This window comes from Nerophis ophidion, linkage group LG11 (genome assembly GCF_033978795.1).
Source record: "Nerophis ophidion isolate RoL-2023_Sa linkage group LG11, RoL_Noph_v1.0, whole genome shotgun sequence".
In the NCBI taxonomy this organism is placed as follows: Eukaryota; Metazoa; Chordata; class Actinopteri; order Syngnathiformes; family Syngnathidae; genus Nerophis; species Nerophis ophidion.
Window position 1 is genome coordinate 38,754,668 of NC_084621.1, and position 19,810 is coordinate 38,774,477.

General features: G+C 40.4%; 1 protein-coding gene across 4 annotated transcripts in view; it reads left to right on the forward strand.

The window, feature by feature from the left end:
• lars2 (leucyl-tRNA synthetase 2, mitochondrial) overlaps positions 1-19,810 on the forward strand; it is a 119,526-nt gene that overhangs the window by 20,771 nt on the left and 78,945 nt on the right. For 3 of the 4 annotated variants that reach the window (XM_061915876.1, XM_061915875.1, XM_061915878.1), the window contains 4 exons: positions 16,425-16,516; positions 16,590-16,650; positions 16,727-16,816; positions 17,064-17,207. In XM_061915876.1, the coding sequence (XP_061771860.1) occupies positions 16,425-16,516; positions 16,590-16,650; positions 16,727-16,816; positions 17,064-17,207 (387 nt within the window). The remainder of the gene's footprint in view (positions 1-16,424; positions 16,517-16,589; positions 16,651-16,726; positions 16,817-17,063; positions 17,208-19,810) is intronic. The other variant, XM_061915877.1, reaches the window with a different exon arrangement.

The following is a 19,810-nucleotide window of genomic DNA, read 5'->3' on the forward strand; positions in this document are numbered from 1 at the left end:
GCATATTCCTCCGTAAGGAACAATGTCTATAGGAAAAATTGGTTCCAGCCTCGACATAGTCCATATTTTAGTGAAGGTTTGTACACTTTGAACACAATGTAAAGTGCCATATAGTGCTGTATATCAAAGAAACATAACAAGAGGGTGATGGATCAACTTTCTCTTTATTAACAAGCCAAAACAACAACAACCACAAAGTACTGTCCTCTGTATGCGCTGCCAGCATGTGCACACACACAGAAGTCCCTGTGAAGCCCTCACAAACAATCATAAATCACAAAAACCCTTAACTTTAAGAACCATATTGCTACAATGATCAACATTTAAAAAATCTACATCCTCTTACATTTACTTAGGTTAAGGAGGAGCTGATGAGAAAGGAGCAGGCAGATCGAGGGAGAGAAATGAGGGATTGGGGAGGGGACCAAGTGATACGCGTGCGTGCGCTGAAATACACAGTGCCTTCTCCTCCGCTGTAAAATAAGTCTGCTTTGGAATATTTTTACAGAGATATATTTTTGCCAATAAAATTGATTCCAATTAAATAAATGATAAATGGGTTGTACTTGTATAGCGCTTTTCTACCTTCTAGTTACTCAAAGCGCTTTGACACTACTTCCACATTTACCCATTCACACACACATTCACACACTGATGGAGGGAGCTGCCATGCAAGGTGCCAACCAGCACCCATCAGGAGCAAGGGTGAAGTGTCTTGCTCAGGACACAACGGACGTGACGAGGTTGGTTCTAGGTGGGATTTGAACCAGTGACCCTCGGGTTGCGCACGGCCACTCTCCCACTGCGCCACACCGTCCCCTTTCTGAATTAAAACTTGCTGTTGTACAAAGCGTACTTCCATCGATTTTTCCATACTTGTGAGTGCCATTAATGTACTGTTTGCAAAAAGAATTTTTAAAAATAATAATATTATTAATAATGGATTAGATTTATAAAGCAATTTTCTAGACCCTCAACGCTCATCACAGAGAACTGAGAACTCATCATTCATTCACTCCAAATTCATATTTTGATGGTGGTAAGCCACAGCTGCCCCGTGGTAGAATCCGCAGTGATTCCCTCCTTCTTTCCGCGCTGGTCTGTTGTCTTTTTGGGACTCTTTCCAGTTAGCAAAATGGACAAAACCAGTCAAAAGGTGAAAAAACACAGAAAAGGCACACAAGCGAAAGCGCTGACGAGTGACTAATTAGTGCGCTGTACTGCGCAGCAAGTGACGTGGAGAGATCCGCCTCCATAAAAAATGTGGCACCCTGCTTTTTGCTTGCAGGTGGGACACAAAATGAATGAATGAGTAATGTGTTCGTACACATAGACGTGGTTCGCACATGTTGGCATATTTGGCTCAGTCTAAAAGTTTGTAAATGGAAAATAGAAGCGTTCGTAACTCGAGGTTCCACTATAATCTAATAATAGGTCTGGGTGCATGCACAATTATCTTACATCATGTGATGTATTTATGTACTATTGGGTGCATAGTTTTCTGATTGCTATCAATGAAATATGTTATTGGTTTGTACTCTGCAAATGTAATTCTAATGTCTTATTTTCCGGACCATAGGGTGAACCAGATTATAAAGTGCACTATTTTTGATAGATGCGCATCAGATTATAGGGCGCATTAAAGAAGTCATAATTTTTTGGGGCAGACTTTTTTATGTGGCTCACCTTCGGCAGCGTCTTCTCCCCGTCATCTTTTGTTGGACCGGTGTAGCGTGCAAGGACGAGAGTGTCAAAAGATGGAGCTTACGGTTTTAATGACATTCAGACTTTACTTAAATGAATAACGGAGCAACATCTCCTCGTCCGTAAACAACAACACCGGAAATGTGAACTCTCTAATAACCATAGTTTTTTGGGTCAATAATGTAAACTCACTACACCGGTATGTTATTGCGCTTTCAAGGCGTGTTTACTGACAGATATAAGTAAAAACTTTACGCTACTTTATATTAAAAATGGCAACGGCGGATGATGAATGCTCCATAACTAGAAGATAGATAAAAAGAAGAAGCTTATCGACTACAGTGTTGGTACAGACTACAAAGGCGGACTCGCGTAATTTTTGGGGATTTATGCAGATCCAAAATACAGATCAGCAGGTACCAGAAGGTAAGAAAAGTTTATTTTGCATAATTTTGTTGAACAAAACTTATACGCACACCATAATAATACTCGTATGTTTAATGCGCCGGCAATCCATCAAGCAGTGCGGCTTTGTAGCTTACCAAAGCCGTACTGAAACATTTTGATGGATTTTTAAGCGCAGTGTGTAATATTTAATATTTTCAATGGAACATATAAAATGTTGGTGTTGTTTACTTAAGTCATATTGCCATCATAGTGCAGCGTACTCGTATCTTTTATGTTTGACTGGTCACACTTGTCATTACACCAAGTACCAAAACAATTGCTTTTAGATCGATAAGCAAAATCAGAATTATTCCGTACATTAGGCGCACCGGGTTATAAGGCACACTGTCGAGTTTTGAGGGGTCAACAAGGATTTTAAGTGCGCCTTATAGTCCGTAAAATACGGTAAGTAAAATGTGACGCTTGTAAGCAGACAATGTGGCTGTATTTCTTTTTATCTCAATGAGATGGTCTAGTTAAGGCAAACGCAAAATCTATTCTCTTGATTCTTTAGCACACTGTTGGGTTATTGACGCCGTTCTGTTACAAATGACATACAGCAGTCGATGGTCACACTCTTGTTGGCGTACACTAAACTGTGGCCTTTGATGAAGTATCTGACACATGATTCAAGCTGCTGGAGTCCCTGCATCTCCTGACAGTTCGGTTCTTCTCCCGTCTACCGGTTTGAGTCACATGGCACATAACTGGCACCCTTGCATGTCTTTCCCTGGTGGATTTTCGACTCCATGCTGTCACCTTATAGAAAAAAATCCCGCTGGCAACCTACAGTACATCCTACACAGTAGTTTACTTTCTTTCTGCATCCGTCAGAAAAGGCAACCTGCTTCTGCCGAACCCAGTTAATTAATGAAGGTACACTCTGTAGACGGTCACGCGCTGCTGCTATTTCCATCCTGTGGGAAACAGTTCCTGTGTGCACGCTTGTGGTGGACTATTTTTCACTTGGATTAAATGTATCTGCTCTATAACAAAATATTGCAAAGTCATTCATTAACTCGTAGTGAAACCAATAGGTCCAAATTAAACAAATCAACTTGTATCTACCTGAAGGGTTGTGTCACGCCAAATGTCTTCCCCCCTTCAAAAACCTTTCCCCCGGAAGACATTTGGCGTGACAGCCCCTCTAATGCATGAAGGACCCTAATGAGGGCATGATAATACCAAGTTATATGACTCTTAAGGGTTACAGCTGCAAAATTAGCAAAGCAAAAATAGCTCAAAAGGTTAGCATGCTGGAATGCTAATATTTTTTCCTCACCGTTATTTTTCACCAATGACATTTAGCCAATTATAATGCTTTTAAAACAGGCAGCTGTGTGGGTTGCTTTAAGCAAGTTATGTGACTCTTAAGGGTTACAGCTGCAAAATTAGCAAAGCGAAAATAGCTTGAATGGTTAGCATGCTGGAATGCTAATATTTTTTCCTCACCGTTATTTTTCACCAATGACAATCAGCCAATTATAATGCTTTTAAAACTGCTTCCCAAAAAATGCTCAGTTTTTCACAAGAAAGGATGGGGCGAGGTACACCCCTTTGTCCACAAATGCGTGAGCAAATAGTCAAACAGTTTAAGAACAACGTTTCTCATAGTGCAATTGCAAGAAATTTAGGGATTTCAACATCTATGGTCCATAATATCATCAAAAGGTTCAGAGAATCTGGAGAAATCACTCCACGTAAGCGGCATGGCCGGAAACCAACATTGAATGACCGTGACCTTCTATCCCTCAGACGGCACTGTTTCAAAGACCGACATCAATCTTTAAAGGATATCACCACATGGCTGTCAGTAAATGCAGTTTGTCGCTACATCTGTAAGTGCAAGTTAAAATCTCTACTATGCAAAGCGAAATCCATTTATCAACAACATCCAAAAATGCCGCCGGCTTCTCCGGGCCCGAGATCATCTAAGATAAACTGATGCAAAGTGGAAAAGTGTTCTGTGGCCTGACAGGTCCACATTTCAAATTGTTTTTGGAAATATTCGACATCGTGTCATCCGGACCACAGAGGAAACAAACCATCCAGACTGTTATCGACGGAAAGTTCAAAAGCCAGCGTCTGTGATGGTATAGGGGTGCATTAGTGCCCAAGGCATGGGTAACTTACACATCTGTGAAGGCACCACTAATGCTGAAAGGTACATACAGGTTTTGGAACAACATATACTGCCACTTAAGCGCCGTGTTTTTCATGGACGCCCCTGCTTATTTCAGTAAGACAAAGCCAAGCCACATTCAGCACGTGTTACAACAGCGTGACTTCGTAAAAAAAGAGTGCGGGTACTTTCCTGGAATGCCTGCAGTTCAGACCTGTCTCTCGTTGAAAATATGTGGCGCATTATTAAGCGTAAAATACGACAGCGGCGACCCCGGACTGTTGAACGGCTGAAGCTCTACATAAAACAAGAATGGGAAAGAATTCCACTTTCAAAGTTTCAACAATTAGTTTCGTCAGTTCCCAAACGTTTATTGAGTGTTGTTAAAAGAAAAGGTGATGTAACACAGTGGTGAACATGCCGTTTACCAACTACTTAGGCACGTGTAGTGCAGTTAATTATATCTACAAAAAAAAAAAAGTTTGATTTTGAACATCAAATATCTTGTCTTTGTAGTGCATTCAATTGAATATGAGTTGAAAAGGATTAGCAAATCATTGTATTCAGTTTATATTTACATCTAACACAATTTCCCAACTCATATGGAAACGGGGTTTGTAGTTAATGTTAAATCCGCCATCAGTTTGTGAATGTGTGTGTGAATGGCTGAATTTGACGTATTTTGTAAAACGCTTTGGGTATCGCAGGTATCGTTAAGCGCTATATACAGTAAATACAGACCATTTACCGGTACCAATTATCGACTTGTTCAGGATATACGCTGCCTTATACCCCAATGCAGCCAGGATATCCTCCAGCACCCCAGCAACCCCGAGAGGGACAAACGGTAGAAAATGGATGGAATATATAATATAATAATTATAGATGTTTAAATAATCAATTTATAAACAAACCTTCACCGTTGCAGGCAGCTGATCCTTAGCAGAGAAACGGCAAAGTACTTTTATGAGAGTTTTGCCCTGTCTGAGTCAAGACTTAGTGTTTAAATGTTTCAGGGCGTGAAAGTCGTGCTTTCCCATCTATCTCTCTCCTTCTTGCACTGTCAATTGACACGCTGGGTGATGACGTTACATGTTGGATGTGTTGCTGCTAGCATAAACAAAACTTGTTGCGCGGTACTGGCACACAGTTGTAGTTTCATCCACCACTTTCTTACTGCTGTCGTCATATCTACCACTAAATCCAAAGTGCTCCCCATACAGCGGATAGATACTCTCTCTCTTGCCTTGTCTACATTAGAAACTCCACCACAACTTTCCAGTTAATCCTTCTCCTCACATTACGCATGCGTATGTCTAGGCAGAGGCCGATAACAAATTTTGCTCGACAATTGGAAAGTCAAAGGAACTCAGCACAGATCTGAAAAAAACATAATTGACTTGAATAAGTCAGGAAAGTCACTTGGAGCCATTTCAAAGCAGCTTAAGGTCCCGATAGCAACAATGCAGACAATTGTTCGTAAATATAAAGTGCTTGGCACAGTTTTGTCACTGCCACGATCAGAAAGAAAACGCAAGCTTTTACCTGCTCTTGAGAGAAAATTGATAACAAATTTTGCTCGACAATATTTTGACCTAAAAATGATTGCGTATAATTGATACTATTGGCAATATTTTTTAGACCAAATTAACCACTGATGTAGTTTCAAATGCAAGTAACTTGTATTTCTCTAATATTTTAACGTTTTAATTGAAGTTGAAACTTTTAAATACAAAGAAACGATATTATTTTTGTGTTTTAAATATTTACCTTTTATTTTAAATTGTAAAGGGTGATTAGTTGTTTTACTTCCGATTTGTCTGACTACATTGTAAATGAAATTCAAACTTTTAAATACAAACCCTGTTTCCATATGAGTTGGAAAATTGTGTTAGATGTAAATATAAACAGAATACAATGATTTGCAAATCATTTTCAAGCCATATTCAGTTGAATGCATGACAAAGACAGGATATTTGATGTTCAAACTCATAAACTTTTTTTTTTTTTGCAAATAATAATTAACTTAGAATTTCATGGCTGCAACACGTGCCAAAGTAATTGGGAAAGGGCCTGTTTACTAATGTGTTTCATCACCTTTTCTTTTAACAATACTCAATAAACATTTGGGAACTGAGAAAACTAATTGTTGAAGCTTTGAAAGTGGAATTCTTTCCCATTTTTGTTTTATGTAGCGCTTCAGTCGTTTAACAGTCCAGGGTCTCCGCTGTCGTATTTTACGCTTCATAATGCGCCACACATTTTCGATGGGAGACAAGTCTGGACTGCAGGCGGGCCAGGAAAGTACCCGCACTCTTTTTTTTACAAACCCACGCTGTTGTAACACGTGCTGAATGTGGCTTGGCATTGTCTTGCTGAAATAAGCAGGGGCATCCATGAAAAAGATGGCGCTTAGATGGCAGCATATGATGTTCCAAAACCTGTACGTACCTTTCAGCATTAATGGTGCCTTCAATGATGTGTAAGTTACCCATGCCTTGGGCACTAATGCACCCCCATACCATCACAGATGCTGGCTTTTGAACTTTGCCTCGATAACAGTCTCGATGGTTCGCTTCCCCTTTGGTCCAGATGACACGATGTCGAATATTTCCAAAAATAATTTAAAATGTGGACTCGTCAGACCACAGAACACTTTTCCACTTTGCATAAGTCCATCTTAAATGATCTCGGGCCCAAAGAAACCGGCAGCGTTTCTGGATGTTGTTGATAAATGGCTTTCGCTTAGCATAGTAGAGCTTTAACTTGCACTTACAGATGTAGCGACAAACTGTATTTAGTGACAGTGGTTTTCTGAAGTGTTCCTGAGCCCATGTGGTGATATCCTTTAAAGATTGATGTCGGTCTTTGAAACAGTGCCGTCTGAGGGATCGAAGAGGTCATTCAATGTTGATTTCCGGCCATGCCGCTTTTGTGGAGTGATTTCTCCAGATTCTCTGAACCTTTTGATGATATTATGGACCGTAGATGTTGAAATCCCTTAATTTCTTGCAATTGCACTTTGAGAAATGTTTTTCTTAAACTGTTTGACTATTTGCTCACGCAGTTGTGGACAAAGGGGTGTACCTCGCCCCATCCTTTCTTGTGAAAGATTGAGCATTTTTTTGGGAAGCTGTTTTTATACCCAGTCATGGCACCCACCTGTTCCCAATTAGCCTGCACACCTGTGGGATGTTCCAAATAAGTGTTTGATGAGCATTCCTTAACTTTATCGGTATTTATTGCCACCTTTCCCAACTTCTTTGTCACGTGTTGCTGGCATCAATTTCTAAAGTCAATGATTATTTGCAAAAAAAAAAGTTGATCAGTTTGAACATTAAATATGTTGTCTTTGTAGCATAATCAACTGAATATGGATTGAAAATGATTTGCAAATAATTGTATTCCGTTTATATTTACATCTAACACAATTTCCCAACTCATATGGAAACGGGTTTTGTACCAAGAGGCCTTATAATTTGTATTTGTGTGTTTAAATATGTTTTACGTGTTAATTTAAATCATGAAGGGGGATCTGTTGAGTTTGTGTCCGTCAGGCTCAACAGTGTCAAGTTGAAACAATTAATCACTTTGTGCAGAAACAGCACATCCTTTATGTTTAATGTGAATACTGTCGTCCACTTGTTTAACACAATGTGTTTGTACAAGTTTATATTGGGGAATGATGTTTCGTAATGGGGAAAGACAATAATTTCTGTTGTTTACACACTTTTCTTTGATTATTGTTATTTAATACCGTAATACTAACCGTCAGTACTTTTACAGTGGTTGCTATGATTACCATGATTTGTAGTACCAACACCCGCAGCCGCAGAAACCGATACAAAATAGTGACCACTCTTGCAGACCATCTTGCTGGCCGCACGCGTACATTCAAAACACAACCTTCATTTCGACCTTAAGAGCCGCAACTCGATGGAAGATTCACCCCCTTGTTTCACAGGGCGATTTATCAACGCTGAAAACTTTCAGACTTAATTTTCATTTATCGTCGGATATCGGCTCAGGCCTACATATGACCCGAACGACACACGTGGTCCGACTCGAATAGGGTCAACTGAACAGTTCAGGTTTTTTTCACAAAATCTTCCATCCCTAGTAGTTACTACAATGACTCTCTCTGTTCAGTGCAAAGTAAGCTTTAAAATAAAAGCATCACAGTATTATTTTGGGTTCTAGTAATACAACTAACAATTACAAGGGCCCTGACTGACTGGGTCCCCGGCAGCCCAGCGGGAGCCAAGTTTTTATTTTTTTCATGCGGCAAGTATTCTTGGTAGCATAATACATTGTTGAAGAAAAAGCTAAGACCATTAAAATAAAATGGTCTGTGAGCCCAAAATGGCTTGATTGTTTCATTTTGCACTTGGTGTACACTTGAATATCAGATTGCAGCTGCCAATTCCGAAAATATTTCACTCTTTGCTGCTCTTGCAGTGTAAGTAAGGCGCCAGGAAGTGTAAATGGATGTCTCTCTCAGGCCGGCACCGAATTGCTCCACATTACAGTCGACAGATCAGTCATAAAGTCATCCTCCACTTTCCCTCTTGTCCATCTTTCACTACTTGTTATTGTCAATCATGCCGTGAAATACTGAAGTCTCCATAAGAATTGATTTTACAATGAGTCAGCAAAAAAAATGGGATTGGTCCTTTTTAGCAGGCATTAGAATAAGCTACACTGACTGAAGCTATTAGAATAGAATAGAATAGAAAGTACTTTATTGATCCCTGGGGGAAATTCAGCACCACAGTTCGCTCACAATAAACAATAATAATAATAAATAGTATATAACATATTGTATATCTAATATATAATATATGAATAATATAAATATATTCTACATTTAAGTGCAGTCCACAACCAGCTCCTTGTTCTTTGTCATATTGAGCTGGAGGTGTTTTTTCCACACCATGTGACAAAGTCCTCCACCAGTGCCCTGTATTCCTCATCATCACCATCCTCAATACACCCCACTATCGAAGAGTCATCAGAAAACTTCTGAATGTGGCAGGACTCTGACTGATAGTGGAAATCGGTGGTGTAAATGGTGAAGAGGAAGGGGGAGAGGACTGTACCCTGCGGAGCCCCGTTGTTGCTGACCAGCCTGTCAGACACACAGTCCTGCAGTCGAATGTACTGTGGTCTGTCAGTCAGGTAATCTACAACCCAGGACACCAAGGGGGCCTCCACCTGCATCTTCTCCAACTTCACACCCAGAAGCCCCGGCCGTAAAGTATCGAAAGCACTGGAGAAGTCAAAAAACATGACCCTCACACTGCTTGCAGGCTTGTCTAGGTGGGTGTGGGCTCGGTTCAGCAGGTAGATGACTGCCTCTTCCACTCCCAGTCGGGGCTGGTAGGCAAATTGGAGTGGGTCCAGGTGGGGCTTGACTGTAGGGCGGAGTTGTTCCAGGACCAACCTCTCCATGGTCTTCATGATATGGGAGATTAGTGCTACCGCCCTGTGGTCCTTTGACGTGCTGGGTCGCGTGCACTTGGGGATGGGGACCACGCATGTGGTTTTCCAATGTGTGGGGACTTTCGGGAGCCTAAGGCTCATGTTGAAGATGTGCTGGAGCACACCACACAGCTGTGGGGCGCAGGCTTTGAGCACCGTGGGGCTCACACCATCAGGACCCACGGACTTGCCTGTGTGTAACCTATTTAACTGTGCATTCACCTGTACTGCAGACAGACACACTGGGGGGGGGGGGGGGGGGGTGGTGAGAGAGAGTCATCATTCTGAGGGTGAGGTGTTAAGTGGGGGGAGGTAGTCATTGGTATTGTGGGGCTGTGAGGTGGGGAGGGTGGGATGGATTGGTTTGCGGAAGTTGTCGGGCCCGGCTTGCATGTTTTGGGGGGGGCAGGAGCTTGTCGGAGCCAGTGTGTCAAACCTGTTAAAGAACTGGTTTAGCTCATTGGCCCTCTCTTTGTCTCCGTCCACCCCCTAACCCCCCGATGGTTTAAAGCCGGTGATGGTCTGCATACCTCTCCAGACCGCCTTCATTTTGTTATCCTTCAGCTTCCCTTCCAGTTTCCTCCTGTAGTTCTCCTTGGCCTCCCTGAGTTTGGCCTTCAGCAGCACCTGAACTCTTTTCACCTCCTCCCTGTAACCAGCATTGAATGCCCTCTTCTTCTCATTCAGTATGGTTTTGATGTCTTTCGTCACCCACGGCTTGTTGTTTGGGTAGCAGGTGACCGTCTTTGATGGGACATTTGAGTCAACACAGAAGTTGTTATAGTCTGTGAAGCACTCTGTGAGCCCGTCTATGTCCTCTCCATGAGGCTCCATGATCACCTGCCAGTCAGTTACCTCCAAACAGCCTAGTAGTGTCTCTTGGACCTCTTCTGACCACCTTCTCACAATTTTTTTGTTCACAGGCAGTCTTTTGACCAGAGGCACATAACAGGGGTTGAGGTAAACAAGGTTGTGTTCTGACCGGCCCAGCTCTGGGAGTGCTATGGAGCATTACGCATACTTGATGTTTGCGTATAGCAGGTCCAGGATCTTATTTCCTCTGGTGTGGCAGCTGACATACTGAGTGAAGTTGGGGAGTGATTTGTCCATAGTAACATGGTTAAAATCCCCCGAGATGAGGATGAGAGCTTTTGGGTGCTGGGTTTGTAGTCTGGCTATGGAGCTGTGGATGACGTCACTGGCAGCTGCAGCGTTAGCAGAGGGGGGGCAGTGTATACTGCCATCATTATAACATGCGGAATCTCTCTGGGCAAATAATATGGTCTGAGTCCTACAGCTAACATCTCTATATTCGGGTCACAGTGGCGCTCTTTTATTGTAATATGACCGGGATGACAACATTTTCTTATTAATATACAAAGCAAGCCCCCCTCCTTTCCGCTTGCCGTTGGTTCGGTCCCGGTCAGCGCACACCATTTTGAACCCGTTTATAGAGACGTTACTATCCGGAACATCGTCGTGCAGCCACGTCTCAGTAAAACACATTAGGCTACACCAGTGGTTCTTAACCTGGGTTCGATCGAACCCTAGGGGTTCGGTGAGTCGGCCTCAGGGGTTCGGCGGAGGTCAAAACACACCCGACTCATCGTCTCAATAAAAACTTCTCCCTATCGGCGTATTACGGATACGGCAACAGCAGAAGTCACACTGATTTGCAGGTGTGTAATTTGTTTCGAGTTTATGCACTGTGTTGGTTTTGTTCTTTGAACAAGGTGATGTTCATGCACGGTTCATTTTGTGCACCAGTAATAAAACATGGTAACACTTGAGTATGGGGAACATATTCACCATTAATTATTGTTGCTTATTAACATGCAAATTAGTAACGTATTGGCTCTTAACTAGTCATTATTAAGTACTTATTAATACCTAATTCGGCATGGCCTCATTAAAACCTTAACTCTAACCCTAACCCACTAACCCTAACCAAATAACTACAAATTAAGTATTTTTAACTTAGAAATTGTTCCCCTAGTGTCCAACAACCTCTACATTAAGTCTGTGTTACTTACAATATGTTCTCCATACTAAAGTGTACGTAAAACACAACTTTGTCTTGAATTTGGGAAAAAAAAACCATCTCATTTTTCACTAAGAAGGGTTCGATGATTGCGCATATGAAACTAATGGGGTTCGGTACCTCCAACAAGGTTAAGAACCACTGGGCTACACTCACGATATTCTTTCTGACTACCGGCAAGCACCGACAACTCATCCACTTTGTTTACCAGAGACAGCACGTTACCCATGACGACGGAAGGAACATATGGCTTATATCTCCTTCTCTCCCTCCCCGCTTCAGCCCTCTTCTGTCTCGAGCGTCTCCCTTTCCCTCGACAGCCACGAGAACCTTCATAAGTCCTTTTTAGCTCCTCCGGGATCTGGTTAGTTAGTGCCGGGTCCGTTAGCTGGATGCTAATAACTGGTGCCGCGAACAACTGTTCCATGGTGTAGATGAAAGAGCCTCTCCACTGATGTTGCCCGTTTGAGCTCGTCAGTAGCGTCCCCACCGTCAGTAAGACGAACAAAACACTTCTAAACTAAGTTTAGAAGGGCACGACTTGATAGAAAGTAAATGTAGAGTAAATGTAAAAATATATAAAAGTACAAAATGAACAAAGACAAGAGACAAGGACGGAGCGAACTGCAGCAGCGGCCGCCTAGATCGACGCAATATAATTTCGTGTTGCCATTCTCTTAAAACCTCGAGCTTACTTATATGGCCGCAACTGTCTCATGTTAATGGAGTTCAGCACTAAATCAACAATAGCATCGCCACGCTAATGAGGTGGGTCCCCCCCAGTGCTTTGTTATTTACCCAGGCTATCTTTGGCTTAGTCTGCCTGTCTTCCCTTCCTGGGCAGCCACACTGGACCACTGTGCTTACCTCTCTTAGCCTAACACCATCCAGCACTTTAAAAATGAGGCCCATGCAGTTACCAAGGATACCAATTCATCTGAAACATCAGGCCTGTTAAAAGTCTGCAAGGCGATCCTCAATTCAGTGCCCGTCTGCTTCTCTTTACTCATGCCTTCTCGTCCTGCGCTTTCATATCATTTGGTTCTCGTTGAGCAGAAAACAACCACTGAAAAGTTAAAGACAAAATAATTATTGGGGGTGTAAGCAGGAGGAGGGAGCAAGGGCCTATACAGAAGAAAACAATATAATGTTTGCATGTCACTTGCATTAGTTTTGTGAATATCTGGCTGGTGTTTAACGCTCTCATATCATGATATTCTATTTTGAGTTCCACCTGCTATAAATTTATGTGACAGCTGCATAGAAATTGCAGTTTGCCGTGTACTAACTGCACAGTGATGGAGTTGAAATCAGCATGGGACTGCTCATTATCGTATAGAGTATCAAGTGCTGAAGGACTTAAAAGAGAATGAAATATTGTGTGTTTGCTGGTACCTGGACCAAAGCCATTTACAATCGTTGCATCGGTGTGGTTATTCTGTACACATTTTTATGCAGTGCATTATTTCCTGTATTTATTTATTTTGGTACGGATGCACTACAATGCATCTCAATACATTTGAATACCTTTGAAAAGTTCATTTATGTCAGTAGTTAAATTAAAAAAAGTGAAACTCTTACTGTATAGATCAGTGGTTCTCAACCTCTTTTCAGTGATGTACCCCTTGTGAACATTTTTTTAATTCAAGTACCCCCTAATCAGAGAAAAGCATTTTTGTTTGAAAAAAAGAGGTAAAAAAGTAAAATACAGCACTATGTCATCAGTTTCTGATTGATTAAATTGTATAACATTGCAAAATATTGCTCATTTGTAGTGGTCTTTCTTGAGCTATTTGGAAAAAAAGTTTTAAAAATAACTAAAAACTTGTTGAAAAATAATCAAGTGATTTAATTATAAATAAAGATTTCTACACATAGAAGTATTTATCAACTTAAAGTGCCCTCTTTGGGGATTGTAATAGAGATCCATCTGGGTTCATGAACTTAATTCTAAACATTTATTCACAAAAAAATAAACTTCAACATCAATATTTATGTATCATGTCCACAAAAAATCTAGCTGTCAACACTGAATATTGCATTGTTGCATTTATTTTCACAGTTTATTAACTGAAATTCATATTGTCTTCAAGTATTATTCAATACATATATTTTTAAAGGATTTTTGAATTGTTACTATTTTTACAATATTTTTAAAAAATCTCACATACCCCTTGGCATACCTTCAAGTACCCCCAGGGGTACGCGTACCCCATTGGAGAACCACTAGTATAGATCACTACAGGCAAAGTCAAATATTTGAAGATGTATTTCTTAATTTCTAATGATTAGGCAAACAGATAATGAAAAAAAAAAAATGGATCTTGGAAAATTGTTTAGTCTCAAAAAAGCTCCGTTAAACAACTTGTTTGTGCTATAATCAGCAGATGAAATGCAAAGACTTCCCGAGCCTTTAATTGGTCTTTTAGTCTGAATTGATTCCCTGAAATTAAATAGTTTGCACAATATTCTAATTTATTGAGCAGCACATGTATGTTTTAACAGTTGGCTATTGCTGTTTATTAAGCTATTTCTATTCTCAGTTGTATTTATCATATATTTCTGTTTTTCTCATGACAAGTCTCACCGGGTGCTTTACATTCTTCAAAATGTTTAAAGTCTAATTGTTCTGTTGAGTTATAGGTAGTACATTTGTTAACATTCCTTTAATTTCTACTTCCTTTGTTGTCACATAATAGTGTTTATTGTAGTATGGTTAAGTAAAACAATTTTCAACAACATATTTAATCATATGACAAGGGTAAATATTTCTACAGAAAACAATGTTTTATCGTCAACTTCCACAATATGGCGAAGCAGCATGAAATGACAACTATCCAGCTACGCATTAAAACGTGCACACAGTGACTTTCTGTTCAGTGCAAAGTAAGCTTCAAAATAAAAGCATCCCAGTATTTACCTGGATTCTACCACTGCAACTAACATTTCAATACAATTCCAAGGGCTATTGACTGACACGGTCCCCCTAAAAAGGAATGTTGTGACAACAGCTGCCCTGGGGGCCATTAATTTCCTTTTTTGTTACATACCATCTTTATTGTATTGTTTATGTAAAATAATTTTCGAGAATGTATTTGATTGTGATATTTACATGTATTTGTACTTAAACTTGAAAACCTGATATGGAAAGTACTTGTAAAGAGCAAACATTTCGCCTTAAAAGTGACTGAACATGTTATTACATGTAAAACACCTTTATTAACATATTCACCACAGTTTCATACTATCTTATATCAGTACAGTTTATGGTACCATGGACAACACCATTTAAACACTAGGTATGTCAAGTGATTTATTTTTTCATCAGATTAAATCACACTGTTGGATATTATTTGCTTGCTGAAATAACATTTGCTTAAAAGAATACCTCGATATTGGGATACATATCAAATTTTGTAGTAAGAATGTCATACAGGATCATTTTTTTTTAAATTTCTCACTGAACTGCAAGTGATTGATTTGTTCAAAACTTTGTGACAGTAAGTATAATATCAATTGAGTGCACATCTTGAAATTTTTTGCAATGATATAGCAAAAAATGCAGATGTACAGTATATTACTAGATAATAAACCCACCTATAAACAACTTTACATAGTGCACCACCTGAGTTTAACCAGTTGTTTAAAAAAATAAGCTTATGCACCTTTTCAAATGACAGTGCTGAATTCTTTCGTTGGCGACATGAGCGACTTGGATGTCCATCTCGAACTGTTGTAAACGCAGGTAAACTCAGCCCACATAGTTTGTTGTCGTCTGTTTGCTGTCGATGTAGCATTCAAGCGAGCGGAGCCATCCTCACGTTCATGTTTGGCTTTAAGATGCCATTTCAAACTTGATGTTCTGTGATGATAAAGTTTTTTGCTGCAGTACCAACTATTTACCTCAGTTTTATCCAAAGTTCTCTGTTTTTTTTTAAGCGAAATTGGGCACAGAACACACTGCTCTATCATCACACTGGTGTGTAACGTGCGGTCGAAAAAAACACTGATTAATTTTAATTTGTTTATGATAATGCAATCATTTCTATTTTTTTTAATTGATTACATGCGTTAACACATTAACGTAGAACACCCTATTAAAAACCATTTTTTCTGAAATTTGGTGTCTTTTGTTTTAGTTAATCTTTGTAAAGAATGTTTTGGTATACTGCTTAAACTTTTGGGAACAGTTAGTTTGCATAACAATCGATCAATTAGGAGTTATGTAGATTGCATGGAATTGATTCCTAATGAATTGCGTGAAAAAGCAATTGAGGTAAAAAGCAGTGTACAAATTTTCTGCAATCTGCTGCGGCGAAGTTCATTCAGACTCAACTTCTTTTAATATTCTTGTAAAATATTGTGTGGAAGTAAATATTATTAACAAGATACAATGCAATAATAATAGACAATAAAGTCATTAGAAATGTATTAGTAATTGATGTATATTCAAATTGTAGCCCCTGAATTGTAATCGAATTGTGAGGTGTCCAAAGATTCCTGCCTCTACTCATTATATACAGCTCTTCGTGTTGCTTTGTCCATCTGCATGATGATTGTATTACATTTTCTCAAAATATACAATACTTGACCTGAAATGATCATGCGCATGTTTTGTTTCCTCACTAGGTATTAAACCCAATGGGCTGGGATGCTTTTGGGCTTCCGGCTGAGAATGCAGCCATTGAAAGAGGCCTTGATCCAAGCGATTGGACTAAAAGGTATCAAAAGCTATTTTTGTGTGTCAGCATCTTTTCCAATTTCAATTATGGCTCCCACTTCTCTCTGCAACAGGAACATCCAGTCCATGCGGGAGCAGCTGGACAGCCTTGGTCTTTGCTTTAACTGGGATCGGGTCAGTCGGAAACAAAACGTGCACGGCAGAAAGTGTTTAACTCTCTAACACCTATGTACCTCCCCACTACTCGCAGGAGGTGACCACTTGTCTTCCTGACTACTACAAGTGGACGCAGTATCTTTTTATTAAGCTGTTCAAAGCAGGGCTGGCATATCAAAAAGAAGTAAGACTTTTCATCAAAGTACTTAAGTTATTTCGCATGATTATGATTGCTTTATGTTTAAGGCATTTCACAGTGACCGAGTTGATTACGGAATTGGTGTAGTCTAGAACCCCTTTGATAAGGTGTAATGATGTGTGACAGCCTTTAAATGAAGCCTTTAGTCTGTCTTTTTCAATTGATGCTACTTCCTGCTTTCCTCCATTTATGACCACATTTGCTTGTTTGTTTAAATGTGTGTGTAATGCAGGCCATAGTGAACTGGGACCCTGTAGATCAGACTGTGCTGGCTGATGAGCAGGTGGATGAAAACGGTTGCTCTTGGAGGTCTGGTGCTGTGGTGGAGCAGAAGATGCTTACCCAGTGGTTCATCAAGACCACAAACTACGGGAAGGTACGTCTGCTGCTGGTGATTGCACATGAATGCCACATGTGAGGTTCAGGTCATTGTTTTTCTACTTTGTGTGGGTCAAATTGAGCATCCGCCTACTCTGATAATAAAGTGACAGTCCTGCCTCCGCGGTTGTACAATCAGACCCCTGGAGATGATCATTACTGTCTGGCACCCTGCCCAGCCCAGCCCACTCGGGGTAATACCTACAGGCGGCTTGGATGGCTGATGAGAAGCCTTCGCCTTTTTTTTCTTAGCAAAAAGGTGTGGAGGAAATTACCCCTTTTGGACTCATGAATCTTCTTTCCTACAGAAGATTCATGAATTATGTATAATAAGATATTCAAAGGTGCTTAAAAACATGCATATTGTGTTTTTTATTTAGCTTGTCACCTGTCTCAAAATTGTTTGAAACCATTAAATATAGCACAGTTCAATCTTTCGGGAAGGGATGGCAACTGTCCCTGCTTAGCCGAAGTCGGGTCACCGGGACAGCAGCCTAAGCCAAGAAGCCCAGACTTCTCTCTACCCAGACACTTTGTCCAGCTATTCTCTGGGGATCCCGAGGCGTTCCCAGGCCATAGTCTTTCCAACATGTCCTGTGTCTTCCCTGTGGCCTCCTACCGGTCGGATGTGCCCTAAACACATTCCGAATTCCGAAGGGCATCCTGACCAGATGCCTGAACCACTTCATCTGGCTCCTATCGATGTGGAGGAGCAGCGTCTTTACTCTGAAGTCCTCCCGAATGACAGAGCTCCTCACCCTATCTCTAAGGGAGAGCCTCGTGACCCGACAGAGGAAACTCATTTCGGCCGCTTGTTTCTGTGATCTTGTCCTTAAGGCCATAACCCAGAGCTCATGACCATAGGTGAGGATAGGAACGTAGATCAACCGGTAAATTGAGAGCTTTGTCTTCAGGCTCAGCTCCCTCTTCACAATGACGAATCGATGCAGAGTCTGCATCACTGCAAATGCCGTACCGATCCGCCTGTTGATCTCACGATCCACTCTCCCCTCGGTCGTGAACAAGACTCAGAGGTACTTGAACTCCTCCACTAGGGGGAAGATCTCATCCCCAACCCTGGAGATGGCACTCCATCCTTTTCTAGGCGAGAACCATGATCTCGAACTTGAAGGTTCTCATTCTCCTTCCAGTCGCTTCACACTTGCCTGCGAAACGGATCCAGTGAGAGCTGAAGATCCTGGCCAGATGAAGCCATCAGGACCACATTACTTGCAAAAAGCAGAGACCTAATCCTACAGTCACCAAACCAGATTTGTTTTATTCTTGAATGATACCCAAGCCTCCAGCTGGATGGCACCACTTCTCAAATAATTCAACAGGGTCAACCAGGAAGAATGACCAAGTATACATAAGTATACGATAGGTGTCAGCGGGATCATGAGAAAACAATACACAAGTCTGTTAGAAAACAATTTTTTTGAATTGCCATTTTCATTAGCGCAAGAGGTTGTACACCACCAACATCATGTAACATCTCACAGCAGGGACGTCTTTTATCAAAATCTGCTTTTAAGTTTTAAACAAGTCAACTATGTTTACAGTGCAAGGTGCAATGCAGTTGTTATGTCATCATCTTGTAAAGACCACACAAATACATCATTGTTCCAATTAATTACAATTACATTCAGCTTGAAATAATATTTATGTATGGCATTCATAAGTAGAGCACGGACCTTTTACATGAGATATCATACAATATAAACCAATACAATCAATTAGAATGTTAAGTGGTGTGCATCTAGGCAAGCTGTGCGTTTTGATGCCAGAAAAATGATGACGACTTATGAACTGTCAGGGGATACTATCGTGCCTTAGAACAATTTTATGGATCATTATTTTATTCCTTAAATTTTTTAAATTTTGAGTGTATTATATACAGTAGGCTTGTAGATTACTGGATTGCTAGGACGGTTGATGGCAGTCATGAGTAACGCGCATTTTAAAGTAACACTAACTCTTTTAAGCGTGGTTTTACTTTTAAGGACTTTGAGGAGGAAATAAAATTGTTTGTGATTAATCCAATCTTGATCATCAGGTCCTACCCGTGTCTTTTTTTGGTCAGCTAAAAATTTTTTAAAGAAATACAGCTAGCCGTATCATTTGTCCAGAATCATAACAGTCCCCCTGGACTGACCCATTTAGGAACCGGCACCAAAAAATGCCAGTACTCTGTATACAGGTGCTGTTCATATTATTAGAATATCATGAAAAAGTTGATTTATTTCAGTAATTATATTCAGAACGTGAAACTTACATATTATATCAATTCATTACACACATAGTGATATATTTAAAAAGTTTATTTCTTTAAATTTTGATGATTAGTACTGACAATTACTGAAAATCCCAAATTCAGTATATCAGAAAATTTGAATATTAGTTACGACTAGTACCAAAAAATATTTTTTAGAAATGTGGGCCAACTGAAAAGTATGAACATGGAAAGTTTCAGCATGTACGGCAATCAATACTTAGTTGCAGCTCCTTTTGCCTGAATTGCTGTAGCAATACGGCGTGGCATGGAGTCGACCAGTCTGTTGCACTCCTCAGGTGTTATGAGAGCCCAGGTTGCTTTAATAG